Below are 19779 nucleotides of genomic sequence, written 5' to 3'. Positions count from 1 at the left end.
AGGACAGAGGACAGAGACAGAAGAGGACAGAAGACAGAGGCAAAAGTTCAGATAGTAGCTTCTTTTGATTTACATGATCGTGATTGGTTGTTATCTTTCGTAGTTTTGTTGAACTAGCGTTAAGGTTAGGTTTAGGTTTCGGGTTAGTTTTGACTGTGATATTTACTGGGTAGGTTCCCGGTGTGGAGGGATAGGGTTAAGGTAACTCACTTGGTAGGTTCCTGGCCTGGAGGGAGATGAGGAGGCCCATCTCATAACACAGCCTGGCGTCCTGGCTCCTCCCCCTGTCCTTGTAGCTCCGCCCCAACCATAGGTAGGTCTGGACGTGCTCCTCGTCAACGGGACTCTCCCAGATCTCCAGGAACAACCCCAGAGACCTGAGGGACATACAGTAGGAAACAGTCCCTCTCATTTAACAGGCTACAACCACAGAGACCTGAGGGACATACAGTAGGAAACAGTCCCTCTCATTTAACAGGCTACAACCACAGAGACCTGAGGGACATACAGTAGGAAACAGTCCCTCTCATTTAACAGGCTACAACCACAGAGACCTGAGGGACATACCGTAGGAAACAGTCCCTCTCATTTAACAGGCTACAACCACAGAGACCTGAGGGACATACAGTAGGAAACAGTCCCTCTCATTTAACAGGAACAACCACAGAGACCTGAGGGACATACAGTAGGAAACAGTCCCTCTCATTTAACAGGCTGCAACCACAGAGACCTGAGGGACATACCGTAGGAAACAGTCCCTCTCATTTAACAGGCTACAACCACAGAGACCTGAGGGACATACTGTAGGAAACAGTCCCTCTCATTTAACAGGCTACAACCACAGAGACCTGAGGGACATACAGTAGGAAACAGTCCCTCTCATTTAACAGGCTACAACCACAGAGACCTGAGGGACATACAGTAGGAAACAGTCCCTCTCATTTAACAGGCTACAACCACAGAGACCTGAGGGATATACAGTAGGAAACAGTCCCTCTCATTTAACAAGGCTACCACACCACAGAGACCTGAGGGACATACCGTAGGAAACAGTCCCTCTCATTTAACAGGCTACAACCACAGAGACCTGAGGGACATACAGTAGGAAACAGTCCCTCTCATTTAACAGGCTACAACCACAGAGACCTGAGGGACATACAGTAGGAAACAGTCCCTCTCATTTAACAGGCTACAACCACAGAGACCTGAGGGATATACAGTAGGAAACAGTCCCTCTCATTTAACAGGCTACAACCACAGAGACCTGAGGGACATACAGTAGGAAACAGTCCCTCTCATTTAACAGGCTACAACCACAGAGACCTGAGGGACATACAGTAGGAAACAGTCCCTCTCATTTAACAGGCTACAACCACAGAGACCTGAGGGACATACAGTAGGAAACAGTCCCTCTCATTTAACAGGCTACAACCACAGAGACCTGAGGGACATACAGTAGGAAACAGTCCCTCTCATTTAACAGGCTACAACCACAGAGACCTGAGGGACATACAGTAGGAAACAGTCCCTCTCATTTAACAGGCTACAACCACAGAGACCTGAGGGACATACAGTAGGAAACAGTCCCTCTCATTTAACAGGCTACAACCACAGAGACCTGAGGGACATACAGTAGGAAACAGTCCCTCTCATTTAACAGGGAACAACCATGTAGAGATACAGACACTAACTCGACCAGGAAAGGATTCATATTATTACAAATGTAACACGCACGCATGTACGCAGTCACCTACTGTACACACACACACACACACACACACACACACACACACACACACACACACACACACACACACACACACACACACACACACACACACACACACACACACACACACACACACACACACACACACACACACACACACACACACTTCTGACCCACTGCCCCCTCAGCCCCACACACCCTCCCTCCTTGCTGACCTGAATAGGAATCGTTCTGCCAGTGTGGGTGCCCCCACGCCCAGTGCCAGGCAGCCCAGGTTGGCGAGGGCCAGGGCCTGGTTCCTCTGGTTGCCACTCTCCCTGGAGATGGTGAGGGCATGGTGGAGGTGGCTGCCGGCCTCGGGGATGCCACCCTGCTGCCGCAGACACAGAGCCAGCAGGTTGTGGATCACTCCCCTCTGGGTCGGGCTGTCGGTTCCCTGCAAGGAAAGAAAGGAGATAGAGGTTTGATTGATTGATTGATTACAAGATCTTTACAAGTCCACGAGCATGTGGCAAGGCGGAGCTACTACCTTGTTCCATCTGACCAGTTCTTTCAGAGCTAAACAAGTGCGTAGTGGGTAGAGACTAGAGGTCAATGTTGGTTGTGATGATGATACTCATAATATTGTAGAGATAATGATAATGTTACCTGTAGAGACTGTAGTTACCTGTAGAGACTGTAGTTACCTGTAGAGACTGTAGTTACCTGTAGAGACTGTAGTTACCTGTAGAGACTGTAGTTACCTGTAGGGACTGTAGTTACCTGTAGGGACTGTAGTTACCTGTAGAGACTGTAGTTACCTGTAGAGACTGTAGTTACCTGTAGAGACTGTAGTTACCTGTAGAGACTGTAGTTACCTGTAGAGACTGTAGTTACCTGTAGAGACTGTAGTTACCTGTAGAGACTGTAGTTACCTGTAGTGACAGTAGTTACCTGTAGAGACTGTAGTTACCTGTAGAGACTGTAGTTACCTGTAGTGACAGTAGTTACCTGTAGAGACTGTAGTTACCAGAGAGACTGTAGTTACCTGTAGGGACTGTAGTTACCTGTAGGGACTGTAGTTACCTGTAGAGACTGTAGTTACCTGTAGAGACTGTAGTTACCTGTAGAGACTGTAGTTACCTGTAGGGACTGTAGTTACCTGTAGGGACTGTAGTTACCTGTAGAGACTGTAGTTACCTGTAGGGACTGTCATTACCTGTAGAGACTGTAGTTACCTGTAGGGACTGTCGTTACCTGTAGAGACTGTACCTACCTGTAGGGACTGTAGTTACCTGTAGAGACTGTAGTTACCTGTAGAGACTGTAGTTACCTGTAGTGACAGTAGTTACCTGTAGAGACTGTAGTTACCAGAGAGACTGTAGTTACCAGAGAGACTGTAGTTACCTGTAGAGACAGTAGTTACCAGAGAGACTGTAGTTACCAGAGAGACTGTAGTTACCTGTAGAGACTGTAGTTACCTGTAGTGATTTTAGTTACCTGTTATGACTGTAGTTACCAGAAAGACTGTAGGTACCTGTAGAGACTGTAATTACCAGAGAGACTGTAGTTGCTGGTAGAGACTGTACTTACCTGAAGTGATTTTAGTTACAAGTAGTGACTGTAATTACCTGTAGTGACTGTAATAGTGGCTGCAAGGTGTTCTGTGCCCTCTCAGGCTGTCCCGTCAGGACTAACAGCCATCCCAGCAGTACTGACGCCTCAAACCCCTCCTCCTCGTTGATACCTCCCCCGGTCTGTACAGCCTGCTGGGCACAGGGCAGGGCCTTCTCCAGGGCCCCGTGTTGCTGGTAAACACAGGCCAGGCCCAGACATAGGTCTCTCTGGGTCTTAAGGTCGTCACCCCGCTCCGCAATTGCCAGAGCCTGCTGCAGGTACACCACGATCTGGGCTGGGAGAAGAGACGTTCCCTCTTTCCATCGCGGGTTCAGACGCACCTATGAAACATTTATATGTAAAACATTTGAAGAATTATAAACTCAGAAAAAAAAGACACGTCCTTTCACTGTCAACTGCGTTTATTTTCAGCAAACTTAACATGTGTAAATATTTGTATGTACATAACAAGAATCAACAACTAAGACATAAACTGAACAAGTTCCACAGACATGTGACGAACAGAAATTGAATAATGTGTCCTGAACAAAGGGGGGTCAAAATCAAAAGTAGCAGTCAGTATCTGGTGTGGCCACCAGCTGCATTAAGTACTGCAGTGCATCTCCTCCTCATGGACTGCACCAGATTTGCCAGTTCTTGCTGTGAGATGTTACCCCACTCTTCCACCAAGGCACCTGCAAGTTCCCAGACATTTCTGGGGAGAATGGCCCTAGCCCTCACTCTCCGATCCAACAGGTCCCAAACGTGCTCAATGGGATTGAGATCCAGACTCTTCGCTGGCCATGGCAGAACACTGACATTCCTGTCTTGCAGGAGCAGTATAACTGGTGCCATTGTCATGCTGGAGGGTCATGTCAGGATGAGCCTGCAGGAAGGGTACCACATGAGGGAGGAGGATGTCATCCCTGTAATGAACAGCGTTGAGATTGCCTGCAATGACAACAAGCTCAGTCTGATGATGCTGTGACACACCGCCCCAGACCATGACGGACCCTCCACCTCCAAGTCGATCCTGCTCCAGAGTACAGGCCTCGGTGTAACGCTCATTCCTTCAACGATAAACACGAATCCGACCATCACCCCTGGTGAGACAAAACCGTGACTCGTCAGTGAAGAGCCCTTTTTGCCAGTCCTGTCTGGTCCAGCGATGGTGGGTTTGGTGGGTTACAGGGATGTCTGGTGAGGATCTGCCTTACAACAGGCCTACAAACCCTCAGTACAGCCTCTCTCAGCCTACTGCGGACAGTCTGAGCACTGATGGAGGGATTGTGCGTTCCTTGTGTAACTCGGGCAGTTGTTGTTGCATCCTGTACCTGTCCCGCAGGTGTGATGTTCGGATGTACCGATCCTGTGCAGGTGTTGTTACACGTGGTCTGCCACTGCGAGGATGATCAGCTGTCCGTCCTGTCTCCCTGTAGAGCTGTCTTAGGCGTCTCACATTAGGGACATTGCAATTTATTGCCCTGGCCACATCTGCAGTCCTCATGCCTCCTTGCAGCATGCCTAAGGCACGTTCACGCAGATGAGCAGGGACCCTGGGCATCTTTCTTTTGGTGTTTTTCAGAGTCAGTAGAAAGGCCTCTTCAGTGTCTTAAGTTTTCATAACTGTGACCTTAATTGCCTACCATCTGTAAGCTGTTAGTGTCTTAACGACCGTTCCACAGGTGCATGTTCATTCATTGTTTATGGTTCATTGAACAAGCATGGGAAACAGTGTTTAAACCCTTTACAATCAAGATCTGTGAAGTTATTTGGATTTTTACTAATTATCTTTGAAAGACAGGGTCCAGTCTGTTGTATACTGTGTAGTAATATTTCATTTGTTTTTGAAACATTAGCATGTGATTGCTTAACAAACAAACCATAGCCTACCGAGTTCCTGCTGAACAGTTCTATCCTGTGGAAGGCATCCTGTAGTGAGTGGTCCTGTCCAGTGTCCAGGCTGAGTGATGCCAGGGCCAGGTAGGGCATGTATTTACGGTTGTAGAGACGGGACAGAAGCCAGTTGAGGTCCAGGGGGGCGATGGGGCGTCCCTTTTCAGCAGACAGGGTAACGGTGAGGAACTGGAGACGCTCCGCGAAGGGCAGGGCGTCATCTATCTTTCTATATTAATAATTGAAATAATAATAATGATTATATACTTGATTTATAACAAACTTTTATTTCTTTTTTTACCCCCTTTTTCATGGTATCCAATTGTTAGTAGTTAGTGTCTTGTCTCATCGCTGCAACTCCCGTACGGTCTCGGGAGAGATGAAGGTCGAGAGCCATGCGTCTTCCGAAGCACAACCCAACCAAGCCACACTGCTTCTTAACACAGCGCGCATCCAACCCGGAAGCCAGCCACACCAATGTGTCGGAGGATACACCATAAACCTAGCAACCTTGTCAGCGCACTCTGCGCCCGGCCCGCCACAGGAGTCGCTAGTGCGCGATGAAACAAGGATATCCCTACCGGCCAAACCCTCCCTAACCCGGACGACGCTAGGCCAATTGTGCGTCGCCCCATGGACTTCCCGGTCGCGGCCGGCTGCGACAGAGCCTGGGCTCGAACCCAGAGTCTCTGGTGGCACAGCTAGCACTGCAAAGCAGACCACTGCGCCACCCGGGAGGTCAAACTTTTAATTATACAACAATCACATAAAAGTGATACAGTGTGTGTATTAAAAATATATAAAAACAAGGGACATAGGTTGTGTCCAAAATGGCATCCTTATTCCCTATATAGTACATTATACAGACAACACCAACCTAAGGAGGAGGAAGAGGCTGGCAGTGAGGTAGCAGGCCCGTGCCTCCAGGTGTTTGTCCCCTTCCACCATAGACCTCCGCAGCACAAGCTTCAGCAGCTCAAACTCATCCAGGGAGGTGAAGGTGTGGCTTGGGAGGCAGAGGAGCAGAGCACTGGCCTTCTCCAGGGTTGGGGGCAGCTTGTCGGCCATCTTCTGTTTGAGGTAGACGGCTGTGAGGTTGGTGTACAGGGCGATGAGGAGAGGGAGGTCAGAGAAACCGTCGACAGAGACTCCAAGGGCTTCCTCGTAATACACACGGGCCTGGGACAAAGGGGTGCGAAAAGGACATTGAAGTACATTTAAGAGCACACTCATGTTATGCATGTGTGTTTTTGTGTGTGAGTGCATGCATAAATGTATGTGTTTGTACGTGTGTGTGTGTGTGTGTGTGTGTGTGTGTGTGTGTGTGTGTGTGTGTGTGTGTGTGTGTGTGTGTGTGTGTGTGTGTGTGTGTGTGTGTGTGTGTGTGTGTGTGTGTGTGTGTGTGTGTGTGTGTGTGTGTGTGTGTGTGTGCTGTGTCCATGTATGCGTACTCTAGTGTTCCTCCCTTCTGCCCTACCTGGGAGTACTTGAGCTTCTTGGCGCAGAGCCTCCCCAGTAGGAAGCATGCCCGTCGGTGTGCCCAGGCCATGCCCGTTCTCTTGGCCCCCTCCCTGACAATCTCCAGGTGGCCCAGTAACTCCTCCTCACTCTGCCCTGAGAACGTCAGCCAGAGGAATGAGTGGTGGAGGTCATACAGGGGCAGGAACTCCTCCTGGAGGAGAGGAGAGGAGAGGAGAGGAGAGGAGAGGAGAGGAGAGGAGGAGAGGAGAGGAGAGGAGAGGAGAGGAGAGGAGAGGATATAATAGAGTACTTTATTGCCAATCAACAGTGCTTGAATGAATGAATAAACAAACACAAGTGAACTGTATGAACCAGACAGGTCTAAATCCTTCCATTTCTAAACAGTGAACCTGTGACCTCTCACCTGAAAGTGATGCATGTTGAGCAGGGTCAAGGTGGGGTCACAGATCTCCGACTCCTCCCCCTCCCAGCTCCCCTCCTCCAGGAAAAGGGATGGGTCTTCCTGGAACTCGTTCATCTCTCTGAAGGTGTTGTCCAGACTGAAGGACAGCAGCTCCCCGTCACCGCCACGCCCTAAAGCATTCTGGGATGCGTAGGAGGAGTGGTATGGGAGTGTAGCGTCATTCTTCTCTGAGATGATGGACTGCCGGGTGCTGGTGGGGGGCTTATGCTCTGAGAGAGAAAGATATGAACACTGAGCGTAAGGGTTCAGACACACTGCATATGAAACTCAATGCCTTAGAAATATATTGCATTAGAATTGCATTAGAAATGTAGCTATGAAACATCCTTGGCTGTCAAAGTAAATTGTACAATGTGTATCCTGCCTTCTCAACAAAATAATACAATATTCTATCCCTTGTAAAATGTCATGTATGCAAAAAGTTAAACATTATTAGTTTCCTACTCTACTCCTAAACAGGGAAGAAAAGTAAAGAGTTTGACTTCGTATAGAGTTCCCTGTTCTCTCTGTTGTTTCCAAAACATCTACAGCTGTCAGGAGAAAATGTTATTGGCTTTGACTGAGACAGAAGGATATAAGCAATAAGGCACGAGGGAGTTTGGTATATGGCCAATATACCACGGCTAAGGGCTGTTCTTCTGGACACAGCCCTTAGCCGTGGTATATTGGCCATTAACCACAAACCCCTAAGGAGCCTAATTGCTATTATAAACTGGTTACCGACGTAATTAGAGCAGTAAAAATGCAGTTTTGTCACACCCGTGGTGTACGGTCTGATATACCACAGCTGTCAGCCAATCAGCATTCAGGGCTGGAACCACACAGTTTATAATGGCCTCTAAACAGTACTCTACCATTCAGCTGACGCTGTATTAAGAATCTGATAAACAACGTATTCACTTTGATAAACATAAGACTACCTTGTTATTTAGATAACGTATTACTAACCTTGTTTAGGTTGGTTTCTGATGTACGTAAAATCAGACTGATCCAGTCTGTCTGTGGGAAGAAAACATGCATATATTTAACCACCTTTTCACAATAACAAATGTTTACATACATACAAACACAGTGGTTCCCTACCTACAGTAGTCTGGCAGTACTCAGTATAACACAGTGGTTCTCTACCTACAGTGACAGTACTCAGTATAACACAGTGGTTCTCTACCTACAGTAGTCTGACAGTACTCAGTAAAACACAATGGTTCTCTACCTACAGTGACAGTACTCAGTAAAACACAGTGGTTCTCTACCTACAGTAGTCTGGCAGTACTCAGTATAACACAGTGGTGCTCTACCTACAGTGACAGTACTCAGTATAGCACAGTGGTTCTCTACCTACAGTAGTCTGACAGTACTCAGTAAAACACAATGGTTCTCTACCTACAGTAGTCTGGTAGTACTCAGTATAACACAGTGGTTCTCTACCTACAGTGACAGTACTCAGTAAAACACAGTGGTTCTCTACCTACAGTAGTCTGACAGTACTCAGTATAACACAGTGGTTCTCTACCTACAGTGACAGTACTCAGTAAAACACAATGGTTCTCTACCTACAGTGACAGTACTCAGTAAAACACAATGGTTCTCTACCTACAGTAGTCTGGCAGTACTCAGTATAACACAGTGGTTCTCTACCTACAGTGACAGTACTCAGTAAAACACAGTGGTTCTCTACCTACAGTGACAGTACTGAGTAAAACACAATGGTTCTCTACCTACAGTAGTCTGGCAGTACTCAGTATAACACAGTGGTTCTCTACCTACAGTGACAGTACTCAGTAAAACACAGTGGTTCTCTACCTACAGTGACAGTACTCAGTAAAACACAATGGTTCTCTACCTACAGTAGTCTGGCAGTACTCAGTATAACACAGTGGTTCTCTACCTACAGTAGTCTGGCAGTACTCAGTATAACACAGTGGTTCTCTACCTACAGTGACAGTACTCAGTAAAACACAGTGGTTCTCTACCTACAGTGACAGTACTCAGTAAAACACAATGGTTCTCTACCTACAGTAGTCTGACAGTACTCAGTAAAACACAATGGTTCTCTACCTACAGTGACAGTACTCAGTAAAACACAGTGGTTCTCTACCTACAGTAGTCTGACAGTACTCAGTATAACACAATGGTTCTCTACCTACAGTGACAGTACTCAGTAAAACACAGTGGTTCTCTACCTACAGTGACAGTACTCAGTAAAACACAGTGGTTCTCTACCTACAGTAGTCTGACAGTACTCAGTATAACACAGTGGTTCTCTACCTACAGTGACAGTACTCAGTAAAACACAGTGGTTCTCTACCTACAGTGACAGTACTCAGTAAAACACAATGGCTCTCTACCTACAGTAGTCTGGCAGTACTCAGTATAACACAGTGGTTCTCTACCTACAGTGACAGTACTCAGTAAAACACAGTGGTTCTCTACCTACAGTGACAGTACTCAGTAAAACACAATGGTTCTCTACCTACAGTAGTCTGGCAGTACTCAGTATAACACAGTGGTTCTCTACCTACAGTAGTCTGGCAGTACTCAGTATAACACAGTGGTTCTCTACCTACAGTGACAGTACTCAGTAAAACACAGTGGTTCTCTACCTACAGTGACAGTACTCAGTAAAACACAATGGTTCTCTACCTACAGTAGTCTGACAGTACTCAGTAAAACACAATGGTTCTCTACCTACAGTGACAGTACTCAGTAAAACACAGTGGTTCTCTACCTACAGTAGTCTGACAGTACTCAGTATAATACAATGGTTCTCTACCTACAGTAGTCTGACAGTACTCATTAATTCCCTAAACCGTATTGACCGGGTGATCCTCCCCCTACCTAGTCTGTAGACAGTACTGATGTCAGAGGAGAAGAGTCTCTCTAGCAGGCCACTGTCTCTGGGCTCAGTACTGCAGGGGTTAACCTGGGAAAGAGATGCACGCTCCTCCTCACTCAGAAACACAAGTTGTCCATCTCTGAGAGGGAGGAAGAGAGAGCGAGAGTGAGAGAGTAGAGAGAGGACAGAGAGAGGGAGGGGGAGAGAGACAAAGAAAGCATTATCACCCACATGACTCTGCTCTCAACCACCCCTCCATCGCTCCACCCTCCTTCTCTCCATCCCTCCATCCCAGCCCATCTCTCCAACCATCCATCTCTTTACACCTCCATCCCTCCATCACTCCATCTCTCCATCCCTCCATCCCAGCCCATCTCTCCAACCATCCATCTCTTTACACCTCCAATTCTCCATCACTCCATCCCTCCATCACTCCATCCCAGCCCATCTCTCCAACCATCCATCTCTTTACACCTCCATCCCTCCATCACTCCATCCCTCCATCACTCCATCCCAGCCCATCTCTCCAACCATCCATCTCTTTACACCTCCATCCCTCCATCACTCCATCCCTCCATCACTCCATCCCAGCCCATCTCTCCAACCATCCATCTCTTTACACCTCCATCCCTCCATCACTCCATCCATCCATCCCTCCATCCCAGCCCATCTCTCCAACCATCCATCTCTTTACACCTCCATCCCTCCATCCATCTCTTTACACCTCCATCCCTCCATCACTCCATCCATCCATCCCTCCATCCCAGCCCATCTCTCCAACCATCCATCTCTTTACACCTCCATCCCTCCATCATTCCATCCCTCCATCACTCCATCCCAGCCCATCTCTCCAACCATCCATCTCTTTACACCTCCATCCCTCCATCCCAGCCCATCTCTCCAACCATCCATCTCTTTACACCTCCATCCCTCCATCACTCCATCCCTCCATCACTCCATCCCAGCCCATCTCTCCAACCATCCATCTCTTTACACCTCCATCCCTCCATCACTCCATCCCTCCATCACTCCATCCCAGCCCATCTCTCCAACCATCCATCTCTTTACACCTCCATCCCTCCATCACTCCATCCATCCATCCCTCCATCCCAGCCCATCTCTCCAACCATCCATCTCTTTACACCTCCATCCCTCCATCACTCCATCCATCCATCCCTCCATCCCAGCCCATCTCTCCAACCATCCATCTCTTTACACCTCCATCCCTCCATCACTCCATCCCTCCATCACTCCATCCCAGCCCATCTCTCCAACCATCCATCTCTTTACACCTCCATCCCTCCATCACTCCATCCATCCATCCCTCCATCCCAGCCCATCTCTCCAACCATCCATCTCTTTACACCTCCATCCCTCCATCCCAGCCCATCTCTCCAACCATCCATCTCTTTACACCTCCATCCCTCCCTCTATCCCTCCACCTGAAGCCTCTACTATTGACAACAGATAAACAGATAGAACATGTAAATGTGAACAGAAAACGTGACACATTGTCTGCGGTCTAAACTGTTCCTAGAAGACTGAGAAGAGTTGACGGGTGAATAAAAATGTTTTTTGAAAGAAAATATAAATTGTGTAAATTAGATTGTGCACAAACAACTTGTGAGCACATTATTGTGGAACAAACACCTATTTGTGTTCACAATAACTGTTCACAACCAAATCAGTGTAAGCGAATAGTGATTTGGTATTGTAATGCTGTTATGTATAGCCCTCACAGTGGTTTGGTATTGTAATACTGTAATGTATAGCCCTCACAGTGGTTTGGTATTGTAATACTGTTATGTATGATCCTCACAGTGGTTTGGTATTGTAATACTGTTATGTATGATCCTCACAGTGGTTTGGTATTGTAATACTGTAAAATGTAGTCCTCACAGTGGTTTGGTATTGTAATACTGTTATGTATGATCCTCACAGTGGTATGGTATTGTAATACTGTTATGTATAGCCCTCACAGTGGTTTGGTATTGTAATACTGTAATGTATAGCCCTCACAGTGGTTTGGTATTGTAATACTGTAATGTATAGCCCTCACAGTGGTTTGGTATTGTAATACTGTAATGTATAGCCCTCACAGTGGTATGGTATTGTAATACTGTTATGTATAGCCCTCACAGTGGTATGGTATTGTAATACTGTAATGTATAGCCCTCACAGTGGTTTGGTATTGTAATACTGTAATGTATAGCCCTCACAGTGGTTTGGTATTGTAATACTGTAATGTATAGCCCTCACAGTGATATGGTATTGTAATACTGTTATGTATAGCCCTCACAGTGGTATGGTATTGTAATACTGTTATGTATAGCCCTCACAGTGGTATGGTATTGTAATACTGTAATGTATAGCCCTCACAGTGGTATGGTATTGTAATACTGTTATGTATAGCCCTCACAGTGGTTTGTTATTGTAATGCTGTTATGTATAGCGCTTACAGTGCCATCAAACCTATGAAACTTATTCAGAACGCTGCAGCCCGCCAGGTGTTCAACCTTCCCAAGTTCTCCCATGTCACCCCGCTCCTCCTCACACTCCACTGGCTTCCAGTCGAAGCTCGTATCCACTACATGACGTGGTGCTTACCTACAGAACAGCAAGAGGAACTGCCCCTCCCAACCTTCAAGCTATGCTCAAACCGTATATCCCAACCCGAGCTCTCCGTTCTGCCGCCTCTGGTCTCTTGGGAGGCAGAGTCCCTGTCCATCTTCTGAAAGCACCTGAAACCCTACCTCTTCAAAGAGTATCCCACCACCCTCCTTTGGATAAGAAAGTCTGCTAAATGGCTAAAATGTAAAAATGTAAATGTATTGCTCTTACAGTGGTTTGGCGTTGAGTGGCTTCACGTGAGCCTTGTGTACGAAGCCAGTGTTTCCTGTAGAGCAGTGTGTTCCTATGAACATGTCCAGACCTCGGAGTAGCATCCCCTGTATCTCAATCAGGTCACCTCGACTCAGCTGGAGCTCATCACAACCTACTGGGTTATGGTCCACTACAGCCTCACAGGAACCAGTTACTGCAGGGAGAAGGGAGAGGACAGGGGGTTGGAGGAAATGCCTTGTATTTATATTGAACACTGGCCATGGCATGAGTGTAGTGTGGCGTAGGTAGAAGGTTCCTGCTCTCAACTGTAGGCTGGTCAAACTGTCCTCTCTCTGAAGGGTTAAGACCTCACCTGTAGGATGGTCAAACTGTCCTCTCACTGAAGGGTTAGGGCCTTACCTATAGGCTGGTCAAACTGTCCTCTCTCTGAAGGGTTACGGCCTCACCTATAGGATGGTCAAACTGTCCTCTCTCTGAAGGGTTAGGGTTAGGGCCTTACCTATAGGCTGGTCAAACTGTCCTCTCTCTGAAGGGTTAGGGTTAGGGCCTTACCTATAGGCTGGTCAAACTGTCCTCTCTCTGAAGGGTTACGGCCTCACCTATAGGATGGTCAAACTGTCCTCTCTCTGAAGGGTTAGGGTTAGGGCCTTACCTATAGGCTGGTCAAACTGTCCTCTCTCTGAAGGGTTACGGCCTCACCTATAGGATGGTCAAACTGTCCTCTCTCTGAAGGGTTAGGGTTAGGGCCTTACCTATAGGCTGGTCAAACTGTCCTCTCTCTGAAGGGTTAAGACCTCACCTATAGGGTAGTCAAACTGTCCTCTCTCTGAAGGGTTAGGGCCTCACCTATAGGATGGTCAAACTGTCCTCTCTCTGAAGGGTTAGGGCCTTACCTATAGGCTGGTCAAACTGTCCTCTATATGAAGGGTTAGGGCCTCACCTATAGGGTAGTCAAACTGTCCTCTCTCTGAAAGGTTAAGACCTCACCTATAGGGTAGTCAAACTGTCCTCTCTCTGAAGGGTTAGGGCCTCACCTATAGGATGGTCAAACTGTCCTCTCTCTGAAGGGTTAGGGCCTCACCTATAGGGTAGTCAAACTGTCCTCTCTCTGAAGGGTTAGGGCCTCACCTATAGGATGGTCAAACTGTCCTCTCTCTGAAGGGTTAGGGCCTCACCTATAGGGTAGTCAAACTGTCCTCTCTCTGAAGGGTTAGGGCCTCACCTATAGGGTAGTCAAACTGTCCTCTCTCTGAAGGGTTAAGACCTCACCTATAGGATGGTCAAACTGTCCTCTCTCTGAAGGGTTAGGGCCTCACCTATAGGGTAGTCAAACTGTCCTCTCTCTGAAGGGTTAGGGCCTCACCTATAGGGTAGTCAAACTGTCCTCTCTCTGAAGGCTTAGGGCCTCACCTGTAGGCTGGTCAAACTGTCCTCTCTCTGAAGGGTTAGGGTTAAGACCTCACCTATAGGGTAGTCAAACTGTCCTCTCTCTGAAGGCTTAGGGCCTCACCTGTAGGCTGGTCAAACTGTCCTCTCTCTGAAGGCTTAGGGCCTCACCTGTAGGCTGGTCAAACTGTCCTCTCTCTGAAGGGTTAGGGTTAAGACCTCACCTATAGGGTAGTCAAACTGTCCTCTCTCTGAAGGCTTAGGGCCTCACCTGTAGATTGGTCAAACTGTCCTCTCTCTGAAGGCTTAGGGTTAGGGCCTTACCTATAGGCTGGTCAAACTGTCCTCTCTCTGAAGGCTTAGGGTTAGGGCCTTACCTATAGGCTAGTCAAACTGTCCTCTCTCTGAAGGCTTAGGGCCTCACCTACAGCCTGGTCAAACTGTCCTCTCTCTGAAGGCTTAGATTTAGGTCCTTACCTATAGGCTAGTCAAACTGTCCTCTCTCTGAAGGCTTAGGGTTAAGACCTCACCTATAGGATGGTCAAACTGTCCTCTCTCTGAAGGCTTAGGGCCTCACCTACAGGCTGGTCAAACTGTCCTCTCTCTGAAGGCTTAGATTTAGGTCCTTACTTATAGGGTGGTCAAACTGTCCTCTCTCTGAAGGCTTAGATTTAGGTCCTTACCTATAGGGTGGTCAAACTGTCCTCTCTCTGAAGGGGAGCATCCGGCACAGCCAGGGTACTTCCTCAGGAACCACCTACACAAACAGGAAACACATTAGCTTGGCACAAAATGCTGCCATATTTCACTACAAAATAAGAGGTGAGAGGAAATGCAGGGATAGAGGTTGATAGTTTATAGTGTGACTGGGTATGTCACTGTGTCATGTTATAAGGTGTACATACAGCATATGATGGTAGAAGAGGTATGGGTTAGGGAATAGAGACTAGGTAACTCACTGGTAGAAACGGTATGGGTTAGGGTATAGAGACTAGGTAACTTACAGGTAGAAGAGGTATGGGTTAGGGGGTAGAGACTGGGTAATTTACTGGTAGAAGGGGCATGGGTTAGGGCGTAGAGACTAGGTAACTCACTGGTAGAAGGGGTATGGGTTAAGGGATAGAGACTAGATAACTCACTGGTAGAAGAGGTATGGGTTAAGGGATAGAGACTAGAAAACTCACTGGTAGAAGAGGTATGGGTTAGGGGGTAGAGACTAGGTAACTCACTGGTAGAAGAGATATGGGTTAGGGGGTAGAGACTAGGTAACTCACTGGTAGAAGAGATATGGGTTAGGGGGTAGAGGCTAGGTAACTCACTGGTAGAAGGGGTATGGGTTAGGGGTAGAGACTAGGTAACTCACTGGTAGAAGAGATATGGGTTAGGGGGTAGAGGCTAGGTAACTCACTGGTAGAAGGGGTATGGGTTAGGGGGTAGAGACTAGGTAACTCACTGGTAGAAGGGGTATGGGTTAGGGGTAGAGACTAGGTAACTCACTGGTAGAAGAGATATAGATTAGGGGGTAGAGACTAGGTAACTCACTGGTAGAAGAGGTATGGGTTAGGGGGTAGAGACTAGATAACTCACTGGTAGAAGAGGTATGGGTTAGGGGTAGAGACTAGGTAACTCACTGGTAGAAGAGATATGGGTTAGAGGTAGAGACTAGGTAACTCACTGGTAGAAGAGGTATGGGTTAGGGGGTAGAGACTAGATAACTCACTGGTAGAAGAGGTATGGGTTAGGGGTAGAGACTAGGTAACTCACTGGTAGAAGGGGTATGGGTTAGGGGGTAGAGACCAGGTAACTCACTGGTAGAAGAGATATGGGTTAAGGGACAGAGACTAGGTAACTCACTGGTAGAAGGGGTATGGGTTAGGGGTAGAGACTAGGTAACTCACTGGTAGAAGGGGTATGGGTTAAGGGATAGAGACTAGGTAACTCACTGGTAGAATGGGTATGGGTTAAGGGATAGAGACTAGGTAACTCACTGGTAGAAGGGGTATGGGTTAGGGGGTAGAGACTAGGTAACTCACTGGTAGAAGGGGTATGGGTTAGGGGGTAGAGACTAGGTAACTCACTGGTAGAAGGGGTATGGGTTAAGGGATAGAGACTAGGTAACTCACTGGTAGAAGGGGTATGGGTTAGGGGTAGAGACTAGGTAACTCACTGGTAGAAGAGATATGGGTTAGGGGTAGAGACTAGGTAACTCACTGGTAGAAGGGGTATGGGTTAAGGGATAGAGACTAGGTAACTCACTGGTAGAAGAGATATGGGTTAGGGGGTAGAGACCAGGTAACTCACTGGTAGAAGGGGTATGGGTTAAGGGGTAGAGACTAGGTAACTCACTGGTAGAAGAGGTATGGGTTAGGGGGTAGAGACTAGATAACTCACTGGTAGAAGAGATATGGGTTAAGGGGTAGAGACTAGGTAACTCACTGGTAGAAGAGATATAGATTAGGGGGTAGAGACTAGGTAACTCACTGGTAGAAGAGGTATGGGTTAGGGGGTAGAGACTAGATAACTCACTGGTAGAAGAGGTATGGGTTAGGGGTAGAGACTAGGTAACTCACTGGTAGAAGGGGTATGGGTTAGGGGGTAGAGACCAGGTAACTCACTGGTAGAAGAGATATGGGTTAAGGGACAGAGACTAGGTAACTCACTGGTAGAAGGGGTATGGGTTAGGGGGTAGAGGCTAGGTAACTCACTGGTAGAAGGGGTATGGGTTAGGGGGTAGAGGCTAGGTAACTCACTGGTAGAAGGGGTATGGGTTAAGGGGTAGAGACTAGGTAACTCACTGGTAGAATGAGGTATGGGTTAAGGGATAGAGACTAGGTAACTCACTGGTAGAAGGGGTATGGGTTAGGGGGTAGAGACTAGGTAACTCACTGGTAGAAGGGGTATGGGTTAGGGGTAGAGACTAGGTAACTCACTGGTAGAAGGGGTATGGGTTAAGGGATAGAGACTAGGTAACTCACTGGTAGAATGGGTATGGGTTAAGGGATAGAGACTAGGTAACTCACTGGTAGAAGGGGTATGGGTTAGGGGTAGAGACTAGGTAACTCACTGGTAGAAGGGGTATGGGTTAAGGGATAGAGACTAGGTAACTCACTGGTAGAATGGGTATGGGTTAAGGGATAGAGACTAGGTAACTCACTGGTAGAAGGGGTATGGGTTAAGGGATAGAGACTAGGTAACTCACTGGTAGAAGAGATATGGGTTAGGGGGTAGAGACCAGGTAACTCACTGGTAGAAGGGGTATGGGTTAAGGGGTAGAGACTAGGTAACTCACTGGTAGAAGAGGTATGGGTTAGGGGTAGAGACCAGGTAACTCACTGGTAGAAGGGGTATGGGTTAAGGGGTAGAGACTAGGTAACTCACTGGTAGAAGAGGTATGGGTTAGGGGGTAGAGACTAGGTAACTCACTGGTAGAAGGGGTATGGGTTAAGGGGTAGAGACTAGGTAACTCACTGGTAGAAGAGGTATGGATTAGGGGGTAGAGACTAGGTAACTCACTGGTAGAAGGGGTATGGGTTAAGGGATAGAGACTAGGTAACTCACTGGTAGAAGAGGTATGGGTTAAGGGACAGAGACTAGGTAACTCACTGGTAGAAGGGGTATGGGTTAGGGGGTAGAGGCTAGGTAACTCACTGGTAGAAGGGGTATGGGTTAGGGGGTAGAGGCTAGGTAACTCACTGGTAGAAGGGGTATGGGTTAGGGGTAGAGACTAGGTAACTCACTGGTAGAAGAGGTATGGGTTAAGGGATAGAGACTAGGTAACTCACTGGTAGAAGGGGTATGGGTTAGGGGTAGAGACTAGGTAACTCACTGGTAGAAGGGGTATGGGTTAAGGGACAGAGACCAGGTAACTCACTGGTAGAAGGGGTATGGGTTAGGGGGTAGAGACTAGGTAACTCACTGGTAGAAGAGATATGGGTTAGGGGTAGAGACTAGGTAACTCACTGGTAGAAGGGGTATGGCAGCGGCTGCATGGTGTTGACAGGCACTAGTCCGTGTTGTCCGGTGGAGAGAAGGGTGCCCTCCCAGTGACTGTCCTGCCCCGTGTCTCTAACCATCAGCAAGTCATTACGTCTGAAACACAGCTCCTCCTCCTCATCACTGTGCTCGCCACTGCTCACCAGCGCCTTGGCAAAGAACGACCCTGGAGGAGAGAGAGATAAATACTGTTGAATGACTCGCAGAGAACAACAGACACACACAAACACACGCTCACCCCGGGGGATGCAGGTTTCTGTAAAGAATGAACATTTGACTGAACTGAGGCTCTGTCCTCCTTCACAGAATCCATAAAAAAATCTATTCTCAACACTTCTTCCTTTCACTGGCTATTGATTCCTCTCAGGCGTTAGGGAGGAGAGTACTTCCTTGTTAAACATTATGCCCACTCAGACAATGTAAATGCATGGTAGTACAATAGCTCTCTAAATTAAATGAAGTTAAACATCCATCTTTGTTTTGCTGTTTTAATTTATCTCTGAACATTTTAGAACATGTAATCAGTTTAGGTTTAGTTGCATTTCATTTCTAGGTATCTAGAACAACATGTTTTGAAATGGAACAACTTTTTTGCTTCTGTTCTGCTCTGAGGAGAGTGTGATATAAACTGCTGTTGATGATGAGGGTCAAGAAAGTAGAGAATACAAGCTGTCCATAAGGAGTTCATAGAAGTCTTTATAACTTGTCCATTAGTCGTTTGTAAACTGTTCATAAGATGTCTATAAAGAGTTCATAAGGTGTTCATAAGGTGTTCATAAAGAGTTCATAAGGTGTTCATAAGGTGTTCATAAAGAGTTCATAAAGTGTTCATAAGGTGTTCATAAAGAGTTCATAAGGTGTTCATAAGGTGTTCATAAGGTGTTCATTAAGAGTTCATAAAGTGTTAATAAGGTGTTCATAAAGAGTTCATAAGGTGTTCGTAAGGTGTTCATAAAGAGTTCATAAGGTGTTCGTTCACCCTCCTGCAGCAGCAGTCCCAGGTAGAGTGTGGCTAGGTGTTCCTCGTCTACAGTCACAGTGATCTCCAGGTCCCTCAGCAGCTCAGCGTCCAGCCAGAACGACTGGTCACACAGAAAATTCTCCAGACACCGCGCCACATAGCCTGGACATACAACAAAGTAAGACGAAGTTGTCCCTACATCCTGATGTAAGGTCTGGTTCTTCCAGGCTGATGGTTTAGGTTAGGATTGGGTGAGGGACGCAGATCCTGGTTCTGCGCCTATTTGCAACATCTAACCAGACTGGACGTAATAATCAGCCATCAGACTGTGTTAATGAGAGTTTCATCCAGGTCAGGTAGACTATGATAGTACAGCACACCTAGAGCCAGGTAGGTAGACTATGATAGTACAGCACACCTAGAGCCAGGTAGGTAGACTAGGATAGTACAGCACACCTAGAGCCAGGTAGGTAGACTATGATAGTACAGCACACCTAGAGCCAGGTAGGTAGACTATGATAGTACAGCACACCTAGAGCCAGGTAGGTAGACTATGATAGTACAGCACACCTAGAGCCAGGTAAGTAGACTAG

At 47.2% G+C, this 19779-nt stretch overlaps 1 protein-coding gene across 1 annotated transcript in view; it reads right to left on the bottom strand.

The window, feature by feature from the left end:
* sh3tc2 (SH3 domain and tetratricopeptide repeats 2) overlaps positions 1–19779 on the bottom strand; it is a 58658-nt gene that overhangs the window by 14569 nt on the left and 24310 nt on the right. Inside the window, exons 6-18 of the mRNA XM_071395347.1 lie at positions 19205–19348; positions 18193–18391; positions 14916–14989; positions 12844–13039; positions 10005–10141; positions 8115–8165; positions 7107–7375; positions 6699–6893; positions 6099–6400; positions 5219–5450; positions 3340–3666; positions 1945–2165; positions 211–377 (exon numbers count right to left, since the gene is read on the bottom strand). Coding sequence (XP_071251448.1) covers positions 211–377; positions 1945–2165; positions 3340–3666; positions 5219–5450; positions 6099–6400; positions 6699–6893; positions 7107–7375; positions 8115–8165; positions 10005–10141; positions 12844–13039; positions 14916–14989; positions 18193–18391; positions 19205–19348 — 2514 coding nt within the window. The remainder of the gene's footprint in view (positions 1–210; positions 378–1944; positions 2166–3339; positions 3667–5218; positions 5451–6098; positions 6401–6698; positions 6894–7106; positions 7376–8114; positions 8166–10004; positions 10142–12843; positions 13040–14915; positions 14990–18192; positions 18392–19204; positions 19349–19779) is intronic.

The sequence above is a fragment of the Salvelinus alpinus genome, chromosome 4 (genome assembly GCF_045679555.1).
Source record: "Salvelinus alpinus chromosome 4, SLU_Salpinus.1, whole genome shotgun sequence".
NCBI lineage: Eukaryota > Metazoa > Chordata > Actinopteri > Salmoniformes > Salmonidae > Salvelinus > Salvelinus alpinus.
This window is presented reverse-complemented; position numbering and strand designations above follow the sequence as displayed.